Source organism: Nasonia vitripennis, chromosome 1 (assembly GCF_009193385.2).
Source record: "Nasonia vitripennis strain AsymCx chromosome 1, Nvit_psr_1.1, whole genome shotgun sequence".
NCBI classification, from domain to species: Eukaryota; Metazoa; Arthropoda; class Insecta; order Hymenoptera; family Pteromalidae; genus Nasonia; species Nasonia vitripennis.
In genome coordinates this window covers 23356135-23380987 of record NC_045757.1, presented here as the reverse complement: position 1 = coordinate 23380987, position 24853 = coordinate 23356135, and the positions used below count along the sequence as shown (strand labels likewise).

Sequence of the window (24853 nt, the reverse complement as noted above, 5' to 3'; positions counted from 1 at the left end):
AATATTTTCATGTGTACCACCGTCAAGAACACAAATATTTATTTTCTAAATTTTTCCATTTTTTTCCTTAAAAAAATATTTAAAACATTTTAAATGTTTTCTTTTTCTTTTTTTCTTATTCAAGCTGATTTCAATCTAAAAAAACAATAGTAGTAGAAATAGTAGTAAAAAAACAATAGTAATAGTAGTTAAAAAAATAATATTTCATACTGTGAATTTAGAAAATATAAATACTTACATTGGCTAGTCATAAGTAGATATAGATACAACATTTTAATTTAGACAATCATCGCAAAACCAGGGTATCTTTTCATCTTCAACATCTGAAGCTTTTACATCGGCACAAAAAAAGTGGTACCAATGTAGACAGGAATTGCATTGAACCATACCATATATTGCCTCGTTGGTGCATAAATTGCACAAAAAGTAATTTTTATCCTTTTTTAATTACGTTTTTTAGATAGCTTAGTGCTTTGTTGTCCATATAGTATCTTAGAACATCAACTTCAACTTGATCATCGATAAAAATATCTTTCAAATTATTTTCGTTCATCAGTTTTCAGTCTTGTAGTTTTATGGAACTAGCACCTTCAATGATATTATCAATCCAGTCAAGATTAATAAGATATTTTAACAACGTTCTTGCTTTAAGTACTCTGTTTTTTTTTCTAATACATCTGTACCTTTGATACAGGAGGCAAACCAATTGCTCGAGGTTTGCCTTGCTTTGGCCTACCTCCAGTTTTGGGCTGAGTATTGAAAACAAAATCTTCATCGTTGAATGAGTTTTCAACTTCTTCCACTTCTAATTGTTCAGTAATTGGCATTTTTTTCTTTAAATTGAGATTGGTTTTTTTAACTGAACAATTGCTATCTTCTACGGTATCCTTCTCATCAGATTTTGTTTCATAATCTGCTTGTTGTACGTTAACTGTTGATGATAAAGCTGTGTTCATCAATTCTATTTTAAATGTATCAAAACTGCTTGCTGCCAATGCACATGCTTCATCTAAAATCATGTAAACATCTATTTTTATTGACATTTTAATTAATAATTTAGAGTCTTATTTTTGTATATTTTACCACTATTTGTTAGCTTCTCATCTAAATCATCAAACATATCCTTTAACGAGCTTTCATTAAGCAAATCATCTAGGCGTTTCCAATCATCTTTTGCATTTTTATAATCTTTTGGTTTTACTAATTAAAATATTATAATTGATTTAAAAAAGTTATCATTGAAGTATTGAAAAAATAAATATTTTAAGCATGTGTATAATACCAGTGTTAGCACTTTTCATTTTGAGAACTATGGAAATGCACTCATCATTGTGATCTAAATTAGAATTGTCACCAATCCTCAACTCCTTATTATTATTATTGGTTACTTTTATCTTGATTTCAAACATGCACCCACATTTTGTACTTTTTCTAAGTTTTTCTAACAGCGTTACCTCTGGATTTAAAAGTTCCATATAGCGATTACACTGGAGGGTCAAAGAGTTGTCTACCAGAGTAGGGTCAGCCTTTGTCTGACTACCATGAACTTTTGATAATTTGTATCCTTTTTGCTCATATGAGAATTGGAACGCTTCAAACTCACTATAAGAGGTGAAAGTTTGACCAACTCTGAGATCGTCCGACATAATGGAATTGTTCTAAAAAAATGTAATAACAATGACACCGTTAGAAAAGAAGAGCTCGACCGCCTATATATACACATATGCACTTTATACTGTACTAGACTTGGCGCAGTGCGCTGCGCGCACTGTAGTAGACTATAATTTCATTAACTTTACAATATATGATTCATTTCGCGCTTATATAAATTTCAAAATTGCCGCGGTTTCGTCGCCAACTTCCTTTTAAAATTTTAAGGTTATGTCTCGAGAATAGAATAATCTCGAGAGTAGAATGTCTCTAGAATATTATAAATACACATTATAATTTGATATGTATTATAGTATTATATTACATTTTTAATATTAGAATCAATTTTAGAAATCAAAAACAAATCAAAAAATTCTAACGATACTTTTGACGCATGCGCACTACATGAACCAATCATATTGACGCATTCTTGGCTTCACTCTATCCGGTCATGACTTTTTTATATAGGGATATACAAAACACAAGTCTTTTTGCGCGATTTTAAGATGCCCTTTCTGCACATTATATGCTCATTCTATGCTCACCAGCTCGCGATATCGCTTTTCAAATTACCTTACGATAATCTCACGTATTTTTGCGTGACTGAGAGAGCGAGTACCGGCGTTTTACCGGCGATACGTTCAGATGAGATTATTAAGTTCGGAAAGTTTTTGCGATGTGAGTTTTGGCAAGAAAGAACAAATCAAAGGGAGAAAAATTGCACTGGGTGGTTGTATATCGAGTCAGGAGATCAAGGAAAGAGGTTATAAAACCGGTTCCCGAGAGCCAAAAATAAACCGCCTAGTACGGTGCACGCTGTAGATTTATTAAAATTTTGATAATTACCAACAAGAGATTCTTACCATTGTACAAGATGCAGCTTTGAATCTTTAAAGCGTAACGTTTCGACGTTTTCCGGTGCTGACTTTCCTTGCAAATGAAGTTCAGGAACTATTCGCTTTGATGCACATACATATGGAGAATTCTACGGGAAAAATGCCATTTTCTGGTTGGAGAAACCGAAAAAAACAAATGTAGGGGCACACTCCCTCGACATTTTTTTCTTATTCTGCATGTTTAGAACCATGCAAAATCACGTTCCAACATCGAAAAAGTGCCTCGTGACACTGTTTTGTAGGCCCTTCAAATTCGTCGAAAAATAGCCATTGTTCAACGGCATGTACCTAAAGGATAAAGGCACAAACAGGAAATGTATTACGGTAGGAAGAGAGTACGGAAAAAGAGCTTGAATTAAAAAAAAATGCGTTAAAAATGCTTGATTTGGTCAAAAGTTACGCACAATTGAAAATGCGGAAAAATCATGAAGAAAGATACAAATTTCTTGACTGAAAAATCCTGCAATTTTCATGATTTTTCCGCATTTTCAATTGTGTGTAACTTTTGACCATATCAAGCATTTTCAACGGATTTTTTTTTATTGAAGCTCTTTGCCCGTTCTTTCAATCTACCGTAATACATTTTCTATTTGTGCCCTTATGCATTAGGTGCATGCCCTTGAATAATGGCTATTTTTCGACGAATTTGAAGGGCCTAAAAAACAGCGTCACGAGGTACTTTTCCGATGTTGGAATGTGGTTTTGCATGGTTCTAAACACGTACAATAAGAAAAAAAGTTGCGGGATTGTGCCCCAACATTTGTTTTATTCGGTTTCTCCAACCAGAAAAAGGCATTTTTCCCGTAGAATTCCCCATATACTTAGGCCTCTCTGACGCCAGCAGTCGAAGATGTAAATCGTTATACGAATGTCGAGTGTGGCCGGCATTACTGTAAGAATAACACTTCTAAGGTGTTATTAGGGCTTATGAATATACGCGTGTTAGTTTTAGAGGTTCGAATAAGTGCGGTGATTATTGTCTAGAGCTCCGGTAGTCCGTCCATGTGCGCTGTGCCATGTGGCACACGCAGTTAAATGTTATTGTCAGCATCTTTATTCGGTTTTATCAGCCGCCTGGTTTCGAAGCTTTGAAGAAGTGCGCCGACTAATTTTGTGGACAGGAGTAAATATTGTTTAGTTTCACAGCTACTCTGTGTCGGTTCCAAGTACTCAAGAAAAGCGCTCGATGCAGCTCTTCTAGAAACTTGTTCAGGAAAGTGCTCCTCTTATTGGTCATGTCTGAAAAATCTATTAAGAAGGGTGAACAATTTTGCTCTTATCAAGAGTTTTATAGTACACTTCATACTTTTCAACAAAATACAAAGCAGATATTTAATATATCTGATTGTTCTAAGTTAGAAACGCATCCAATTGATGGTGGCAACAATAATTGTGTCTACGAAAAAGTACTTGAATGCAAATTTGAAAAAAATAGACACGGCAGTCAAGGAACAGGCCAAAGAGAAACTAGGTATTTTTATACTTTTTCTACTAATATTTTATATAAACAATGATTTTAATTTTTATATTATAGAACAATTAAAAATTGTTGCCCAGCTTTTATATATTTGACATTATCCGTTGATTTAAAGTTTTTGGATATTAAAACTTTAAACGTTGATCACTGGCAACATGAAGGATCTGAGGTTCAATCCTAAAATATTTTTGTTTTAATCTCTTAATAACCATAATTTTGTTCAATCGTTATATTATTTTATTTTTTTCTTAGACATTTTTCAAATACTTACCGGAAAACAAGAGAATTCAAGAAAAAGATAAAGAGTACATAAAAATGGTGATAACAATGAAGTGCCCAAAACCTCGAATTCAAGATGATATTCTAAATGAAAAAGGTATCTACATGACTGCCAAAGACTTGCAAAATATTGCACAAAATATGAAATAAGACAGTGACGATAACTTAAAGACAGCTAGTTGATGGCTACGAAAGTACTACGCAAAATAAGTCGGGTCAAAAAAGTGAAAAAATAAGAAAATCACGAATATCTTCGTATGTCGTGCTTGTATAACTCTAATTGACTGTTAATTGTGTAAAACGTTTGGAAATCGATTAAAATCCGTAAGCCTCTTTGAAATTAGTGTACGACACAAGGACTAATATCAATACGAAAGATTTAAGGTTATGTTCATTTCAACAAATGCTCAAGAAATGGGACAAAAAGTGTTTCATTACAAGTTATGACTAAGCTATTTCTCATAGCCATTTCATAGTTTCCAGCCTATTTTAAATATTTGAATTTCTACCAGAGATAAGTCAGCTATGTTTAATTCAAGACTGAAAATGTTAAAAGAAATTGCAATAGATTTAGTTTATCATGGTAGTACAGCTACAGGAAAATGTTTTGAAGAACGTTTGAATTTGTTGAAAAAGATTGAATATGCTTGGCGTAATAATAAGGACGTAGGCGTATATGACAACAAAAATGATTCTGCTCAGAAAAATCAATCGATGAACAAAAATAACGATACAAATACCAGTGATAGCTTTATCATACCATCGCCCGTAAGGATATCTGGTCGACCGAAATGAATCACTAAGAGTACAGTTCCTATGATAAGAAAAAGAAAACCCAAATAACTGTGTAAGTAGTATTAATTGCTTTAACCTAATTAATTATTTATTTATATTTCATGTATTAATATTAATATATGATCATTTAAATTTTCAGAACTATCGAGTCTTGGGTTGCGGGTACTAAAAATAATAATTTGGATTAAAAATAAAATAAGACAGGATTCATATAATCGTTGCGATTATAAAATTAAGTTAAAAAAATATTATACTACCTCATCATTGTAGCTATTTTAAAAGCTAAACAATAATATCTTACTCTTAAATCAATAATTTTCATATAGCAGGACATTTAAATTTGGTGCGTACACACCTGTAAGTGCGCGTACGTGACAACAAAGTTTATCATAGCTATTCCATGTATCCCTAACCTAAGAACTTTTTCTCGTGCTCGCAAAGCTTATTCATTGTCGCGTCCGCAATTATTCTTTGAGTGCGCGATTGTTCTTTTAGTGCGCGAATTTTGCGTCCGCGATTATTCATTGCGTGCGCGAACGTTTGGCTTATTCGTATTGCGTCCATAAAAGTACTCGGTACGCGAAGAGGAGTGGATGGTGGAGTTGTGGTGGGAAACGCTCGCGTACGCAATTTTTATGTTTGCGTACGCTGTAGGGGGCCTTGTAGAAAATTATTATTTCTAATTTTCACAAATTGCTATTCTTAGGCAACAATATTTGATTTAAATAAATCAATTAATTGAATAAACATAGCATAATATTTTCATATTTTCACTTTCTACGCATTCGGAGATAAGAAATCGATGCATTCGTATATTAAAGATCAATAAATTGCATTGCAACTTTGCTAAAATGGGGTCGACAATTAGAAATGTTGACATTGAAACTCAGCCCAGAGCGTCTTGGTTCCCAGCTCTGAACCCTTGTTATATATATATATATATATATATATATATATATATATATATATATATATATATATATATATATATTCACGCATGCGCGGTGCGTGTACATATCACATGATCTAACACACACATGCAAGAGCGTGTCCATGAGCATATATGTGTGCAAATCCACAGAAAACCGGACACTTCAGGGGTCTGAGTGAACAAATTTGAAATTTGAGAGCACATCTACCCGATTACTTTTTTTCGTTCTTTAGGTCATATAGAATCCGAAAAACCTTGGGTTCTCAAGATTAAAAAATACCTATTTTTTGCCGGGCAGTAGTTTAAATTCTCTTATGAGAATTTAACACGGGGAAAATTTTCGAAAACAAGCCACGATTTAACGTTACCTACTCAGCGTATAGGGTGCAATCCAAAAATGTGTATTGCAAAGATCAGAAGAGAACTTTAATTTAAGGGCTGGTGAGTTAAAAATGGTTGCCTGGGTAAAAAGTTGTCTAGACTTAAAAATAGCAAAACATCGTGAAAATTTCGATTTTTTACGAAATTTAGTGATTTTTCCCATTTTCAAAATCCTCATAACTTTTTATCCGAGAGGTCAATTTTAACCACTCGGCCCTTAAATTAGAGTTCTTTTCTTCTATTTTCACTTTCAAGAATCAGATTGAACATTTTCCTGGTTTCATCAGTTATATATATGCCCATCAATTATGGCTGTTTTAGATCTTCTTCATTGTCATATATATATATACTTCGATCCTAGCAATACACATTTTTGGATTGCACCCTCATACACTGAGTAGGTAAAGTTGAATCGTGGCTTGTTTTCGAAAATTTTCCCCGTGTTAAATTCCCATAAGAGAATTTAAACTGCCCGGCAAAAAATTGATATTTTTTAATCTAGGGAACTCAAAGTTTTTCGGATTCTAGTTGACCTAAAAAACGAAAAAAAGTGGTCGGGTAGGTGTGCTCTCAAATTTCAAATTTGTTCACTCAGACCCCTGAAGTGTCCGGTTTTGTCTGGATTTGTACATATATGGATATACATTTAACACGAGTTTGCCGCTGAGAACCAAGATGCCCTCTGGGCTGAGTGTGTATGTCAACATTCCTCATTAGAGTACTACTATGATTATTACTATGATATTTTAGATTAGAGATTAGATTTTTATTTATTATAAAATTAATAATTAAAAAAAAATATATTGACTTTATTAGGCGGTAAAATAACATATGTAATAAAATGTAATAAAATGTAAAAAAAGTAAACAAATCTGAAAATGTAAGAAAGTGTACAAAAACGTATGAGAAAAAAGGTCCGAAATCCAACAAAAAGGTACAGTTTCTTACATTTTCTTATATTTTTTTTTTTCTACTAGGGTAGTTATTAACGTGACGATTCATACCAATGAGTTTGTTAGAAAAAATGCTGTCTAAGTCGCGCACGCTTGGTAAAAGTAACCAAAGCAATCTCACCTGCTGACGAGGACGGAGTCTCTTCTCCTAGGTACAGGGGGCGGTGGTCCTTGGGCCAAACTCTTGGCGCTCTCGTAACTCGCCTCGCTGTTCACTGCACTGTTGCTATTGCTGCTACTGCTCACATTGCTACCTACAGTACTGGAAGTCTGCTCACAGCGCAGATAGTAATTTTTCGCTGATAGCATAGCAAAATGGAGGTTGTTCTTAAGGTCGTCCGCGGCAGTCGATAGGTTGCCGGTGATCTTAGGTGTTCGTCGCATCATCGGTCGATGACAACTCGGTAAAGGCGAGGGTGGACTACTGTTCGAGGCTTCAGACATCGTCTCTGGGGTAGCTAGTGGTGCCAATCGGCCTAAACTGCTCCAGTCCGTGGGACGGCAAGACCTGGTGAGATATTTCGAGCGTTAGGTTTATTTTGGGGTACACACTAAATTTTGTTGTAATCACTATAATTATTATTAGACTTGTTAGTGATACGTTGTTTGGTTTTAAGTACGCGCACACACACACAGAGTGTGTTTAGTTAGAGATTTTGCTTTGGTGATTGTTGAGTAACAAAGCATACACACCCACCCATACATTATTGACCGTTATGCACTAACATATTTTAAATTCTTAAATTTTTGGAAGTTTTATTAACTTTCCCATCAACGTGCGCATGAAATAGGACCTTTTTTATGCCTGAAATTGAGAGAGAAAATTGATCATCCCAAGTGTGTTTTTTAAAAGTGTTGAGAAATATTTATTGCTCACCTGTTAACAGGTGGGAAATGAATATTTTCTTAACACGTGCATGAAAAAGACCTGTTTCCATGCATCTAAAGTGAATGGCAAGCTGTTCATTTCAGTGAATTATTCCCACCCGCTACTGAAAAACACTCAAAATGAATTAAATTTTTGAAAAATGCTTACGACTCAAAATGCGCAACTTACCATTCACTATGTTTATGAAAACGGGTTTTTACAGGCACTTGTCAAAAAAAGTACAGTGTATAACAAGGGGAGGGGGGGACATTTTTACCTCGGGTGAGATTTGGGCACGAGACGGAGTCGAGGGCACCGCAGGCTCGTTAGAAATAGCCCGTTTCCCCCCCTAGTTCCTCAATATATTATTCTTCCCTAGGTGAGCAATGTATCCATTTCTGACCTCTAAATTTTTATTTTCAAGTTTTGTTATGTAATATTATTTTTTTTTCATTTTTAAGTATGTTGTACACGATTTAAAATGTACGATTCTCTCTCACACTTTAAGGAACGAAATAGTATATTGTGCAACTGGGGGGAGGGGAAGGGCTATTTCTAACGAGTGCGAGATTTGGGCACGAGTTGGAGTCGAGGGCGGCAAAGGCTCCCGAGACGAAGACGAAAATTTTTAAAAAATTTTGAAAATTTAAAATTTTAGAAATTAATAAAAAAACGTATATTTCCTTTGTAATGACAGTGGCTGAGTATAGATCCCACTTTTCAGGAAATAAAGTGGCTACATAGTTCAGTCGTGAATAAAGCACTATATGCAACATCAGAGTAAAGTTGATTATTCCCTCGGGTGATTTACTGAAACGTTCACCCGCGGGAATAATCATCGACTTTACTCCCTTGTTATATAATGTACTACTTCATGCGCTCGTTAGAAAAACTACGATGTAGAACATAGATGGAAAAGCTATTTGAGATTTGGGTGAAGTGTCTTCAGCACTCGTCTTCGTCTTGTGCTGATCATCTCACCCTCGCTAGAAATAGCTTATTTTTTCCCTTATTGCACAATGTACTATTCTATGATGAGGTATTAAATAAAATGTCAATGATAGAGCGTAGTGTAGATGACAGAACTTGATAATATGAGTTAAATGTTCTATATACAGTACGATTGATGTGAAATGCTTTAATTATTTAATACTAGCGGGTTTATTATTTGTAAAGCAAAAGCTGCCGTGCTTATGAATGTTTACAGCAATGCTTGTAGCTTTTAAATATATACTGTGTTATTTGTAACATATATTATTTTACATCATAGTATTATTATAGATAAAATTGCGATAACGCTCATTATTGGTGAACGTGTGAGTTGCTGATTTTTTATATATTGCAAACGACGACGCGTACATATACTGACACATAATTGTATGTACACAAGTGTATGATTGTATGCAATACACATGTGCTTGAAATAAATAGTTTTCAAAATGAGAAGTTTGAATTCGTGATATGAGAAAGTAACAGGCATTAAAGCCACATAAAACAGAAGAATATAGATCGAAGTGAAAGAAAAATATATAAAAATATCGTGTTGTAAAGCATTTACCAAGCTGCGTTACTACAGCAGCAGAGACCAATAAAGCTACATTATGTTTTTGGATAAGAAGCAAATATAGTATATTAAATAGTACATGAACGAAAGTCAAAGATCGAACGTCTATAAACTTAAAAATCACAACTATCCACACCGACCATCGCATACCTTCTAGACGTCAACATGTATAGAATCGTAAAAAAGTTTTAACATATCCACTTCCATAAAAAATAGTCCGATCCTTACGCTTTTAACAGCTCAGCAGGTCTTATAGGCGATCCAAGAATCTCACTAGCCAGACTGACATATTCCCAGGGCAGTCCCCTCGAGTCGACACTCAGCTCCCTACCGATCTGAGGGTAGTTATCCGTGAGGGGACTTTGCAGACTTGTGAAACTCGTCTCCAGACACAATCTTCTCCTGGCAGGAGTTGGTCCATCGCTGGCTGGCTGGGCGCGTGTAAGCCCATGTATCATCCGGGGACAGCTGCGCACGGGACTAGAACATGCGAGTAAGGCCCGCATCTCCTGTTCGACTTCGCCGAGATCGTTACCGGCGTCTTGGTGGTAGCCGATGCTGACTCGACTGCTGCCGTGATGAAGCGGGTCACTACTGGCGCCACGACAGTCTGATGCTGAGGATACTCGGCCGGAGACTACACGCTGAGGCTTAGCTGGTCCCAATGTGGTTATGACCTGAGGGGCGGGAGCCAATTGTGCGAGTTTTACCGGTCAAAGGGATTTTCATAATGATGCTTTTGATTGTTTAAGTGAGAGAGATTTTGCTTCGGTGATTTTTGAGTAACGCCTATTGTTTTTAAAATAGTTGAAAGAATCAAGAAGTTGATTCATTCCTACGATACAGTGTTATTTTGCGATATGCGTTATCCAAAAATCGATTATTAAGAGACTATTATTGCTAAAAATAATTTAGACGAGTATTAATTAATAAATTATAATTAACCGTTCTGTAGTGAGTACTATAGACGCATTACTATTTTCGCATCTAAATTACATATAGAACGGATGAGGGCAGACAACCGTGTATATTTGATCTAATGTATGCATTGCATAATTTATGAGTCCTGAAACTTTTTATCTTCATCTTTGTATGTTTACCTTACTCTTATTTTAAAACATTCCTCTTAATAAATTTAAAACAAAGCAAAATTTCTCTTAAAAGAACTATCACACTTAATGATTCTAATATATATTTACAAAGCGATTTCTATATATATATATGTGTATATATATATATATATATATATATATATATATATATATGTACTATCTTTTTGAATCTTTAAGAATGGAATATAAGCTAAAGTGCGTATAATCATGTACTTTTGTAAATAAAGTGAAAAGTCATTTCTTCCTTTTTTCCATATTTTTAATTTATTTTGATGTTGATTCTTAACTATCTATCCATCAGTTTACTATTTTATACTTCAGGATGAACTTTTGTGAATAAGCATAATAATAAAATTTAAGTAGTAGAATGTTTGATTTTTGAGTTTACTAGCTTCTCGAACTCATCGTAAATTCTTTCATCAAACATAGTACTCTTTGTTTCGTTTCCCTTGTTCAAATAGATACATATTATATAAGTTTTATCATAAACACATATATAGTTGACAAAAATTCATTTGTAAAATTAAAAATGCTTTGATCACACAACCTTTTGTTATCGATTTTGAAAAACGTTCTCAAAGCATTTTTGGTCTATATTTTTTATTAACACAGAATAATAAGATTAAAAAGCGAAATGCAATGCTTGGCGGGGATGACGAATGAAGAGACATAATTTTGAAGACATTTTTATCAAATGCATTTTGATTGCAATTTTGTCACAAAATACGTATTTAATCAATTAACACCAAAAATAACAAATAACTTTCACGTCAGGTATACATAGTATCATGCATTGAGGAAAAAAACTCTAAAGACAATAACGGATTCATAATTACAATCTTTACAAAAAATTCACTTACGTTTTTGTACAATATACATACAAATTTATATACAAAAAAATATATTTCGTGCATCTATCTAATTGAGAATGCACATGCAGATGTAAAAATATTTCGATTAAACACACAACAATATTCAAAAATCACCCAAATGTAGCTACACAAACTATCGGTGCCATACTGTTTTACTTGTTCTGTAAATATATAATGATCATGATACAGAAAAATAAACGCTGCAGTTGAGTTTGTGTTGTGCAATGAAGTTGTTAAAAGATGAAAATGGTACCAAAAATGTGACGCTGACACGAATTGAGATGGTGCGAGTTTTTATTTTGATAGTTTAAAAGTCTTTCTTCGACCTGTGATCATGACTTTTTTACGCCTACCTCGCTAAAAATAACGACGCAGATGTTTTATACGTTTCTTTTGAAGTGCCTCGCGGTCATCAAGAAAGTATAAAGCGAGCATATGCTTTTATGAAAATCACTCGATTTTTTCTAGTTTCTAAAGATGTTGCTCGATTCTTATCACGTATCAAAATTATAGAGGATGTGTGATATGGAAATAGTCATCTTTATAAATACGGTTTACTATAAATTGTAATCAAACAAATTTTTAAAGACTTTTTAACAATATCTTTTAAAACTCATCATTATAACTATTCCTATCAATCGATGATAGTTTTGAATTAGAGATCCATTATTTGGCAAAATTTATTGCGTTGTATTCATTGAGCTTTAAAAAGGTTAACTATAACGTTATTGAAAACCGCAGATTGTTTCACGCGGCAAAATAAATCCTTTCACACAAAGGAATTCCGCTCAAAGGAAAAGCTTGCAAAAAGTGCTGTGAGAGTTTGCAGAGATATCAATAATACCTTGCACTGTCGGAAGTCGCACCGGATGTTGGCTGACTGTCGAACACCGCGTCCTGCAGCGCCGAGACGTCCAGTGTCGCCGGCGGACCCGTCGTCGACGTGGAGGACTCGGCTGCCGCCGCAGCAGCAGCGGCGATTGAGCTCAGCTCAGTGCTAATCTCCCGATGCGCCGCCACCTGCTCACCACACATATACCACACAACCCACGCTCAGCCAGCTTCTTTAATCATTATTTTATTTTTCGTTTTGAATGGGTTGATTGGAATTTCGCTCGCTATCGCATTGATAGCTTTTTTATTTACTTGTGCTAGATTCGTAGGTGCATCTTTATGGATTTTCAAAATACGATAGTTTAATTTGTTGAGAAGATAATAAAATTAAAAAAAAAATATATAAAGAGCCTTTTCAATAATTTACTATACCATGTAGAGTAGCATGTATACAAATGACTTAATAATTATTATAAGAATATATTATAAGGATCTGCAAACATTACAAAATTTATTTCAATTTGGATTTCACCAGCTATAATAATTCTTCCGCAAGTTTGTAGCTCAAACCATGAGCATGCTTTCAAGATTTTTTATACATATATATAGAGTTCTAAGGTTTGATAAATGGTAAATTTCGGTGCATGACACTATTCTAATATGACATTTAAACGTATTATAAACTATTAAAAAACAAAATGTTATTCTATGCTGTTTCTATTTAATTTTATAAGATAATGATATAACTTTATAAATTATTTATTACAAATTAATGAAACAAATAATTGAATTACGTGATAGACACACAGGGAACAGTAAGTAGGTAAAGAGGGAAATCATAAAAGAAATAAACTAACTACAACAATGTTTTATGAATAAATCTCGTATATTATCGCCAACAATATCATGTACATATCGAATAATACAAAAAGTGTGCAATGAATATAGGTGCTTATTGAACAAAATGAAATGAGAAAGTTTTTTTACAAATAATGACACGAAAATAATTTACTTTTTGCTAATGTCAATGAAACTTAAGTTCTGCATAATCATATTTTTTTATCAATAACTTCAAATGAATTAGCGTGAAACCACTGCCAAAATGTAAGAATTAGCTACAAGTAATAAAGTTTCTGTACTACGATTTCGATATGAATTTGAAAATAGTTTCAGCTTCCAATTTCACTTTTTATTGTGAAAAAATAAATAAAAGATTCTACAAACTATAAATGTATACGTATATAAAATTTACTTAATGCTACAAATTTCTAATATTCTATGAACCATGCGGCATCCTATATTAATTCGAAACCATGCAATTTTTTCATTGTATGTGTTCATCTATATCAATTCGCAGATCCTTTGTCCAGTATATAAATAAAAAAAAAATTGTTCGCTCGGAGAAAATGTTTATATGTTACAAGACTTTCACCAGGTTCACACTTGACTAAATTTAACTAGAACAACAACAGCAGTATGCTTATGGTTTCTTTTATATTTGGTTCATTTTTTTCTGGTTAACAATAGAAAAATAGTAATTTTCTCTAAACATTTTCTCGTCTCTTTTGTGACAACTAGACATAACAACAAACATATTTTTTCGTCAAAAAAATATTTTAGTCGTTCTTTACGCAAACACCGTAAAAACATTTGTTTGACTTAACATCGTGAATTACTTCTACATTTACAGTTTTATAATCGTTAAAACAGATTTCAAAATGTGCAAAAAGTACTTTCTCCATCATCACTTTACTTTATTACGCTATTATCATTACGTGTTTTAGAGATCAGGTCAGATCGAAATCCGTAGAGAAAAATTAAAAAATAAATAGAGATAGGGTACGAGGTAGATCAAGGGTGAGTAACAGAAAATGTACCTTCTGCTTTTTAAGACAAGAGCACTCAAATGCAAAAACATTCTTATCAAGTGGTCGAAATTAATCTATACAAATTACTTACACTTGCAAAATTAAATATATGTATTAAAGGTATATATGTTTTTGTTGCTTATTGGAAGCACAAATATTTTCAGGTAATGTCATTTACAAAATTAATATTAATTTGAATATAAAAATATGTATATATATATATATATATATATATATATATATATATATATATATATACCTATAAAAAAATAAACAACATAATTTCTATGAGCTACGAGACAGTACAACACAAATCATATATTTTACAGACAACATATCTCACACAGAAGACAATTGACGAAAATGTCTCGTACTAGAAAGTCTTAGATTCATTCGAAATCCATTTTATGCACTTGTCAGTTGCATAAATAAAATTTGAGCTTTTTAAATTTCGAGTTTTAGAAGTCGGTTTAAAAATTGACTTTTGGTATGTTTCTTGATACTGAAATACCTCGTTTAGAATGCAGTAGAATCTTATTTAAGAAGATTAAAAGTTATTTTGCTTTATTTAGAGTTTATGAATTAAAACGAAAAAATGTTTTAAGTACTTTGTCTACAAGTTTTTTATTCATTATCCAATGAGTACTTAAAAAAATGTATAAGAGCAGTTTATTGTCAACTAAAAGCTACTATTTCGCAATCAAAGTCCATAATATAACCCCTATACACAAGACAACACGACCGATCAGTTTACACATAAAAATTCACTAAATTTGTCAACAACGATCGTTAATTGATTTTAAAAATACTCTGCTATCATCTAAAAATTGTCCTAACTTAATAAAGCTATACTCCAGTTTAACCGGCCACGTCATAAAAAAATTCCTACTTATCACGAGCCTGACAAAGTCTTGTCATTAGTTCTCTGGTGCACCTCAACATCGACAACGATTAGTGTCGTACTATTGGGCGATTCGTCCTCGACCTCGTCGTCCCCGATTTCGAGGACGACGTTGCCGGGATTTGAACTATTCTCTTGGGTTTCCTCAAGAGGTTCGTAGGCGCCGGGTCTAAGGACCGCGACGTCGGCCTCGAGTCTCCTCGGTATCGCGCCCATGAGTCGCGCGTGCTCGCTTACCTTATTCAGAGCTTTGAGCATGTTGTCCGGCATGTGGTCCTGGATCATTACCGGACTGATCAGGACCTCGTCGAAGTCGCAGGGACCTGCCCATAGCGCCTGGTATACTGGCTCTCGTTTCCTTAACATTTGCCTGCAATAAGGTAGGATATTTTAACTACAGAGACAGAATTGCATATAAGAAGCTCACAACGCTACGATTTTGTAGGGCATGATGAATTTTGTATGAACGAGGATGAAACTCATGGAAGGGACTTATGGTAATTATTACTGTTAAGTATCTACGCATGCTTGAATGAAATCTAAAAAACTAAAGCACATGAAAACAATAGCACATATAGCGATCAAAATGTTGCCAAATGAAATTATTATGAATGTATGAATAAGGTTTTTTTTGTATATACTAGTAGGACTAAATTTTAAAGAAATGCCGAAAATTCAAATTGTACACGATATACTTAATTTATGAATAGTCTTGTAAAAGAACGGCAACTATTATAAAATTAAATAATATATTTATTTTGTAGGAAAATTTAATGAATGAAGTAAAAAAATATTGTTTTCTACATTAACTTCCTATTACCTTAACAATCAGTTACACACATGCTTTAATTTAATGAAAAGTAAAGAACTGCAAGTATTTTGATGGATATATCTACACTTTTAGCACACGTTTGGAAAAACAAATATTTTCAATGTAACGTACCTCCAACGAGATTCATATTTTTGCCTATAAATAGAAAATATAAATGTTATTCTTTGTTTTAACCATCGTGTTTCTCTCTTTTTTCCTTATTTTCATATCTTTTTATTCTATTGCATATTCAAATTGTTTCTTTTTGAAAAATATTTTAATAAATGTTATGGTTATGATTGTGAAGTTACAATGCAGTTTCAAAGCAGATTTAATTACTTGCATATCGTAACAGTATCCAAAGCATAAGTGCGTATAATATTGCCATACGCAACTATGCAAGTTATATTTCCGATTTTTTCCCTTAACGAATCAGGAATGAACGGAGTTGTTCCATAGAGATATCACGACAGAGCGAACATTGCAGATAATACATTAGAAAATATAATGTTAAGCATACGACAAATTCAAGTTATTCACAAGAAATATAGTTTTGCACATGCGTGAACGAATGACAGTTGGCAAGTTTGTGATAATTTAAAATGCATTAATTGAATTTAACGCAAATTTAGCGAAGCAGGTAGTAATCATTGTTGTCCAAAAAATCATAAATAGTTCAGAAAAAGAGCAGTATATAGCTTATATTGAGTAATACATTATAGTACATTACGATACTTGTGGCATCGTCGTCTTCTAGTCTCTAAGTCGTACTCTACGGCACGGCGTATATAAGCGCCCGAGCGTAGCGAGTGCGCTTAAGGGGATGTTGTCCCAAAAGAAAAATACTACTCTAGTGTTAAGTTTAATGAATCGTTTTACCGAAAGAAAATTTTGATCGGACTTTTTGTTTTTCTAAAATTTTGGAAATACAAAATACCCCATGACACCCTTTATATCACTGACTATAGCATAAATCCGCTGTCACGTCTATCCGTGGCATTAGCAGCGCTTTTTTGGTTAGATATATTTAAAAAATGTATTGAAAATTACTTTTTAAATTATATTTAATGAAAACATTAAGTTTTGTCCTTAGTTTATCAACTATCGCAATTGTCATTTATGATAAATTTATACAAATTTAGCTGTCGTATGCTTATTAATTCGAAGCTTGCAATATAATAAAAAGTTATTCAAACAGCATTCTCATTTCTCACTACAGATTTTACGGAGGAACTCGAGTTTAGTCTTAAAAAGTCCAACTATTCCAAAGCTGAATATTCAGAACTTCGAATTTCTCCATTAAAAATCTCAGTACATTCATCAACTCCCGAGACACGCGTCATTAAAACAACAAGCTCGCGCGTCAAACCAAAGAGAAAGCATCAATCTCTTGAGCATCAGCATAGCAATACTTACTCTCCCTTGTTGGGGTGATGCCTGACGACGTGAATTATACGGCCTGGCGGATAGAGCGGCCTGTGTAAAGTAAGGGCGATACTCGAGTCCGTCTGCACGACCGCCTGGGATCGCGCCAGGTCCTTGTCGCGCTGGTACTCGCTGATGCAGCCGCCGGCTTCGAGGTTCGCCGCCGAAGTCGGTATCGTGCCGCAGCCGCAACACATCACCGAGCACGTTATCGTCTTCCACTGAAACACGCGAACGTCAAGTATGTATGCGGCAACTCCAGCTGTTGCCATATATAGTTGCATGATGTGTTTTTGGAAAGGATCGAGATAGCGAGAAGGTGCGATTACTTTTATTGTGGACCAGGTATATTATAATATAAGCTTTCTAGCGAAGTGGAAATCTCGTCGCGTTTGGTGTGACAATATTTTTGTTTCGCTAAGCCGGAATTCCACTTTGGATGAAGCTTCGCGAGTGTTTTAATTAAATTTTAGCTCGACATTACGTTCGTCGGAAAGTTTTAATAAAATTTCACGGACAATCCCGGGAGGTGATATCTTTTTAAAGGTATTGCCGGCGTAAAAGAGACTATTTGGAAAAGGTTACAGCACGAAGGCGAGTATGGCGCGAAACTTCGATTTTCGGTCACACAAGAGAGCTGTTAGACTTTTTATTTATCGGGAAAGATACGTGCTAGGAAAATCCAATATGGGAGGCAACTACGCCTCACACCGATAACAGACCTTTGTGTACATGTATACCTATTAAGCTTCCGTTAAAATCCAAAACTATTTTAAACAACGTGAATAAAAAATGTTACGATACAATAAACATAACTTGTGTATAAAATACCTTGGGGTCAACGCTCCTCTTGATGGCGTTGATAAGGTCCGCCCTGAGACTCTCCATCTGCCTAAGACCTATCCTGGGAATCACGTCCTTGCCGACGACGACCGACGTGATGAACTCCTGTGTGTACTCCTGGGCCGGCATACTAAGCAGACCACCCGGCGGTGCATACGAAAAGCACACGAGGTCCGGGTAATCCTGCCTCATCAGAATCGCCAGAATGGCTGCGGTACCGGCGCCAAGCGAGTGACCCACCAGCGTTAGACCGAACTCGTGAGTACCGCGCGACGGATCCTGGAAGGCGAAAATCAAACTTTGATTACAACGCATGTCACTTAAAAAACATAGATTTATTAGTTTGATTTAATTATAAGAAAATCATTTTTTAAAGGATTTAAATTTGCTAAATTCGGAAAAAGTTAAACCATATGGTAAGAAGCTGATATCTTTTCGACAGGTCTCTCTTGAACTCACCTTTTCTAAGGCCTTTGTGATGATCGCCTCCTCGTAGAGCTTCTTTTTGATGTACTCCGCAGCTTGTACCATTCCCTTGTGACCCAACCAGTCGTCCCGAGGCGGTGAGAGCGGCAACACCTCACTCTCAGCGTTCAAATCCGTCATCACGTCTTTCATGCTGAGGGTGCCACGTATGCTCACCACCACCTGTCAAAAGATTGCGAACAATGTGATAGAATCACAGGATTTTTTATTAAATATAGAAACAATACAATAAAATTATAAATATTTGTTGTGCTTAAGATTAACTATTAGGGTGTGAATATTCATATCGTGTCATGACATAATAAACAGCACTTCAGAAACTTTGAAAAGTAATCATGTCAAAGCACAGCCTCGTAAATTCAAACGCGCTCCCGCGAAAATTAAAAACCAGACAAAAGCGCGAATTTTACCACTTTAAAAGTTTAACCGAATAATAAATCCCTCCTCGACGACTGGAAGCTTTAATTTTTCGCGCGCTGTAGATCAACCGCTTTATCCTTAATTTTCTTGGACAAAAACTGAAACCTCCTCATCCGGTCGTGGGTTAAGAAAGAAGGATGTCACAATCAAGAACGTACCTTTCGCTTGCTGTAGTCGAGTGCGACAAAGAACGGCGTCTCGCCAACGTCGACGTGGAAAGTCGCGTAGATTACCTCGACTTCGCCGACCTCGACCATACGCTGCAGAGCCGCGTAGTTGCACCGGCAGCAGTTGTCCTCGACGATGATCGCGTCGTCTTTGCGCCACAAGCACGGGAAACAACAGCATCTTACCCTGGATAGGAAGAAAGATTTTTTTTTTAATTTGTAAGATGTAAAATGAAGACAGGCGTTAATTTGTGAGAAAAATCGGAGGAGTAGCAATTTTGCATAATTAGCAAGAGCACATTTGTCTCGTGTAAAATGGGAGACTTGAGTAATGAATTTTCTTACTCGGTGAATAAAGACACGGCGACGCTTGATATTGCAAAAAAGTTTTTCGAAAAAAAAAGAACAGAGTGCTAGCCGAGTAGCTAAGTAATGATGAAATAGTGTACAATAGAGCACAGCGAACGACACTTCAGAGAGTAAAAAGAATAATTTACACGAAATAAGCGTCCCCAGCTGAATGCTCTTGATGGAATGTAGCACTTCTATTTACTTAGTCTCGCTAAATCAGCCTCGTTACATTTGTCTCCTGCACAATTACCTTTTTTTTTATTCGATCGTCGTTTATTCCGCGTCTTTTATTTTACGTAGCTCATTATTTCGACTAATTTCTTACGCACACACCCACGCTGGATTCGTATCTTATTTATGCTTCTCGTTCCTGCAACCATAGTCTGTATTTAGCCTTCTAATTTTCTGCACGTGCAAGTTTCTCTATACCCTTGCTAAAACCTTCGTGTCTCTTTCTCTCTCGCTTCTATATGCTCCTTGTTTAAATTGCGACTATTTCGCTAGAGAAAATTTCTAGTCTCTCGTAGATTTAGCCAAGTTTCGTAATTGACACGGCGTTTAAGATCCGAAATAAGAAGGTTTTAGATTTGCAAACTCGGAGTTCAAAATAGCAATGGCATACGGAAAAATCATAGTGTATTTTGTATTTTGTAATTTAATATAATACAATACAAATAGACATGATCGTTGAATACATCGCTTATGTATACAACCATTAGTGCTAAACTCTCATTTACTATTATATTATGTACATTTGAATGCTGGTACGATTAGTTAGCTGAAAACAATAAAAGTTAAATCTAATAAAGCGTTGTTACTTTTTACCAAAATAGTAATCTAGATTTTAAGAGCAGAGCATGGCGGAACATAGTATAGGTAATATAGAACCCAACTCGCGTATACATTGTTAATTTCGAAGGGCTTTAAACATTCTCAGGATTTGATGAAAATTACGAGAGACTTCCCGGATTCAAGCAGACTAATTTAATATTAAAGGAATTCCCGGTTTTCCAGAATTGTATCTATCAACTCTGGATTTAAAGGATTTAGGTCATGTATATCTGTTTTGGTCATTTAGTCGGGTGATGCCACAGCTGTAATTTATTTCACGTAATTAGATTACAATGTATTTTCAAAGCAAGTTTTATTCCATTACTTCCATATCGTAGTAGATATAGTAAATGCCGGTGCGTATAAGTATACACAGTATACTATGTACCAAGAGTATAAAGTGAGCTTTTTTGCCGAGTGTTTAGTGGCCACAGGTGCGCGTCGTTAAAACCCGCCATTTTGAAGGTGCGCGTACATGTGGAATTATCCGCGCAAAGAAATAAATTTTGGACTGGCTATTTGGGAAAAAAAGGTAGAGCATAAGACTTTTATAAATTTGTGCTTTCGTTCCTTAAATTACTAGTATGTATAATTTATAATTATTTTACATTGGTATCCGGTATCCATAACCAGTAGAAGGATCGAAACTTCGTCACGTTTGTAAGTTATGTGAATTCTAAATTTTTATTTATCAACTTCTCACAACTATGTATATAAAAGCATAATACACCCAGTATCTCGCATCGTGGCCGCAAAGACAAGTACCAATAAATAACAAAAAACTATATTCCAGTCACATAAACCTACCTTGTACAAAGTTGACAGATTCCAGTAGAGTGATTAACGAGGAAAAGCGGCCACCCGTAGGCCGCGAGTGCGAAGTGCATGTAGTGAATCGCAGATTGGAAGTGTCCGAGGTCGCCGTCCTCGGTCAGAGAGAGGAACTTGGTGCGTGGCGTTACCGGCACCCCAGACAGGAACTCGTAAGTGTCGTTCTTGCGCTGCTTCACGATGAGCTCGCGCTCGATTTTCTGGAACTTGCGCAGCAACACCAAACCGGCGACTACGTCCGACGGCACCACGTCCAGGTCTCGGAAGAAGTCGCTCAGCAGTCGCGCTATGTCGGCGAAAGAATTCTGAAAAGATTTTCAGACGATTGTTAACTGGATTTCATGAAAATTTGTATACTGCAAAAGTAAACACGTAAACAAAGTTTTGCTGGATTTGACGATACGAATTTTCGATTCCAACTTCTGTCAGAACAGTGTCGCGATGAATCTTTTATGATCCTGCGGTTGCATCTTAGAATATAAGTATATCTATCCGACGCTATCGATTGCACACAGAATCCGATTTCTTCACGTTATTTATTCTGTGGCAAAGGTGATGAATTTTAGATAGGGAATCGTATTTTATACTTACTCTATTTCTATCAGACTTGCCGATACAGCAGAAGAGGATTCTGCATCTATTGTCCCAGCTATCTTGATAGGCGCGTATCACTTTTCTGAAATGAATGAAATTGTGATTCAGTATTAAGTGTTCGGATATAAAAAACAAAAAATTCTAAATGCTTCGTTCAAAACAAAAGTTTTATTTTGCAATGCCACTGAAAGTGTAACGCATTTCTCTCTAATGAAACCGAATCTGAAGTGTACAGCAATAGAATTTGCGCAGCGGATGTGGTTCATCTTTTGAAATGAGATATTTCTCTCGAGGAGCTGACTCTGACTCTCCGGGTTTTATTAAACCGTCGCTTCTGAAACCACTAGTCGGGTGAAATTGAATCCAGGTTGTTTTGCAAACCATCGCACCAAGAGGGTAATTTTTTCGTTCGAATTCTCAAAAAATTCAATTTTACAGCTCATCCTATATATTGAACGCGCGTGATTTATACCTCTGCCGCCAGTTTCGGTTCCGGCTGCCGCTACGTTTGTAGTGCATCCTTCCTCCTCGCGATTCCGCTTCGCGCATGCTGCGCTGGTACTTTTTCATTTTCACCCAGGACCTGCCCGCCGCGTCGTAAACGCACCACACGGTCACCAGCACCGATGCCAAAACGCACCAGTTCGATATCACCAGACCTGAAAATAGATGTAATCCTGAATGTGTAATGTGCCTGAATTGCGATTGGATCGAAATGATTTATGAGTACGCTATCGGATTATCGGTGCGACATTCAATATTTATTGATTTAAATCATTAATATAGTAGGCGTACAATATTCTATGATTTTTTTTTAACTTTTGGAAAAAAATTACAGTAGAAAAAGGCTATTTTTTAAACTTCTATAACGAACTTGAAAGAAATCATCAGTGGCTTTTAAAATACATCCAATATGCGTTGATATTCCAAATGCGCATGTGATTCCGAGCATTGATTTCAAGTGGTCCTGACATAAAGAATTCCTTTAAAAGCAAAAAAGCGTCTGTTCTCTCAAGAGCACGTCGACTAGTTTCGAGTCACGTATTTTTCGCGAGTACACTTGAAATGCATGTACGACACATATTTTTTATATTCCTGCGGGATATCCAGTGTTAAACTGCTTCTTTTTTGCACACTTCGTGACCGCGTGTATTGCTCTCGAGCCGCATTTCAAATAAAATTTCTTCACTGTTTTATTATAATAATTTGTTACTTCACGATAACTAAGTGCTTATCTTGCTCTCACGTTATAGTAAATTTAATAGTTTAGCGGTAAATTTTCGATGTTTAAAAAACTAATTTCAGCGTTTTTAGTTTTAAATTTGACATCGAGTATAGTTCTCATCCAATGGCCTTTGTATTTAATACATCATCCAGCTTTAAATCGACTGCAACATTTTTTCGCAACACTCTCGCATGCCCGTCGTGTTTTATCCCTATCGCTTCCTTGATTTCGATTCTTTCTGCTTGCTCAATCTTTGAACTTCCGCCAAATTCTCGTGCACCTCTCGTACACGGCCGCTTTTTGTACCATTTCTCTCCAAACCATACTCACGACGCCGTTGTTTCGGGAGATACGTGTTTGGCAACAACGCGAGACTACTAGCTTTTCTTTCTTTTTTTTTTGTTCTCCTCTCGCGCACGGGAATTCTATTACCAAGGAATTTAGTTTGCGGTCGGTCGCCGCGCTGATTTTGCGGTTCTTTCTCATTAGTTCTAGAGGTGGGCGATCCCGCTTGTTTAAAATGTTTGGTACGCATACACTTCTACCGCAAATAATGTGAATTAGGTCTGCCAGCTTTACATAAATACAAAATAATTGGAATTAATTTTGCCGAAATATTTCTTTGAACATACTTTTTTCAATGCTTTTTGCGAATTTCGCTCGCGGTCCTGGAAGAAAAGCTTGTAGAGAAAAGAATACTTTTCGCCCAAAAGTTTTCACAGGTCCGTATAGTAGTGTGACAATTTTAATCAAAACTTTTTTCATATCTTTATTCCTTTTGTCACGCGAGTTATAAGCGATAAGTTGCAAAACGCGATTTTTGTTTGAAATTTTAAACTCGTACACGTCATACTTTGATGGCACTCACCTAACATAATATCCTTTGCCTGATCCACAGGGCAAGTTTGATAGAACCTCGTCAGCCACGTGACCCCAGCACTCAGCCATGCCGCTTCTACCAGTAACAAAACTGTAAGCAGAAAAAAGTACGCAATGTATTAATGCCCCATGTATTGTGTATTATATTATTTAATGAATTGTTTAAAAGAATTAGAAGCACGAAGTTTATTGCTACGATTCGAATTAATCAGTTTAGAATTGCAAATCACTAGAAACTGGTTAACGCAGGGATCATTTATCAAATAGACTCCGACGCTCCTTTTACGAGCATTATTCTCGAGCCGTAATAGATTTCGAGAGAGTCGTTATATAGGAGAAGTTGGGGTTGGAATGATTTAAGAGAAACTTGAACGCAGATGTCAAGCCGTTCGCTTGATGCATCATTCCTTTTGTACTAGATATAGGCTATATTGAAGTGCAAGTTCAAAATTGCATTTTAGCAGCGCATATTTAAAAATAAGAAATCACAAGGAATATTATACAGTATTTCTCACAACACAAGATTACGCAAGTAGTGTGTTATTTTATTAAAGAACCATCTCACGGCGCAGCATATCAGGAATTCCCGATACGCCGCCCATAAATAAA

General features: G+C 35.4%; 2 protein-coding genes across 13 annotated transcripts in view; both read right to left on the bottom strand.

Annotated features, from left to right (window-relative positions):
- LOC100116185 (sn1-specific diacylglycerol lipase alpha) overlaps positions 1-24853 on the bottom strand; it is a 106503-nt gene that overhangs the window by 5385 nt on the left and 76265 nt on the right. For 5 of the 11 annotated variants that reach the window (XM_031920745.2, XM_031920746.2, XM_031920747.2 and 2 more), the window contains 12 exons: positions 24234-24335; positions 22613-22799; positions 22138-22222; positions 21523-21851; positions 19525-19720; positions 18920-19108; positions 18449-18739; positions 17609-17838; positions 16325-16348; positions 15619-15751; positions 10023-10471; positions 7484-7870 (listed from right to left, as the gene is read on the bottom strand). In XM_031920745.2, the coding sequence (XP_031776605.1) occupies positions 7484-7870; positions 10023-10471; positions 15619-15751; positions 16325-16348; positions 17609-17838; positions 18449-18739; positions 18920-19108; positions 19525-19720; positions 21523-21851; positions 22138-22222; positions 22613-22799; positions 24234-24335 (2602 nt within the window). Of the gene's footprint in view, positions 1-7483; positions 7871-10022; positions 10472-11827; positions 11940-12622; positions 12799-14741; positions 15752-16324; positions 16349-17608; positions 17839-18448; positions 18740-18919; positions 19109-19524; positions 19721-21522; positions 21852-22137; positions 22223-22612; positions 22800-24233; positions 24336-24853 lie in introns of those variants that run through there. The other 6 variants (XM_031920752.2, XM_031920755.2, XM_031920754.2 and 3 more) reach the window with 6 other exon arrangements.
- Positions 65-2946, bottom strand: LOC116415725. Of its 2 annotated transcripts, XM_031920757.2 has the most exons (4): positions 2514-2946; positions 1283-1658; positions 1084-1200; positions 65-1009 (listed from the first exon to the last, which is right to left on the bottom strand). In XM_031920757.2, exons 1-4 carry the CDS (start codon positions 2514-2516, stop codon positions 669-671), a joined length of 837 nt encoding a protein of 278 aa, XP_031776617.1. In that variant the 5' UTR covers positions 2517-2946; the 3' UTR covers positions 65-668. The 2 variants fall into 2 exon arrangements, with proteins under 2 accessions (XP_031776617.1, XP_031776618.1); XM_031920758.2 differs by lacking the exon at positions 2514-2946 and having other exon boundaries at positions 1283-1780.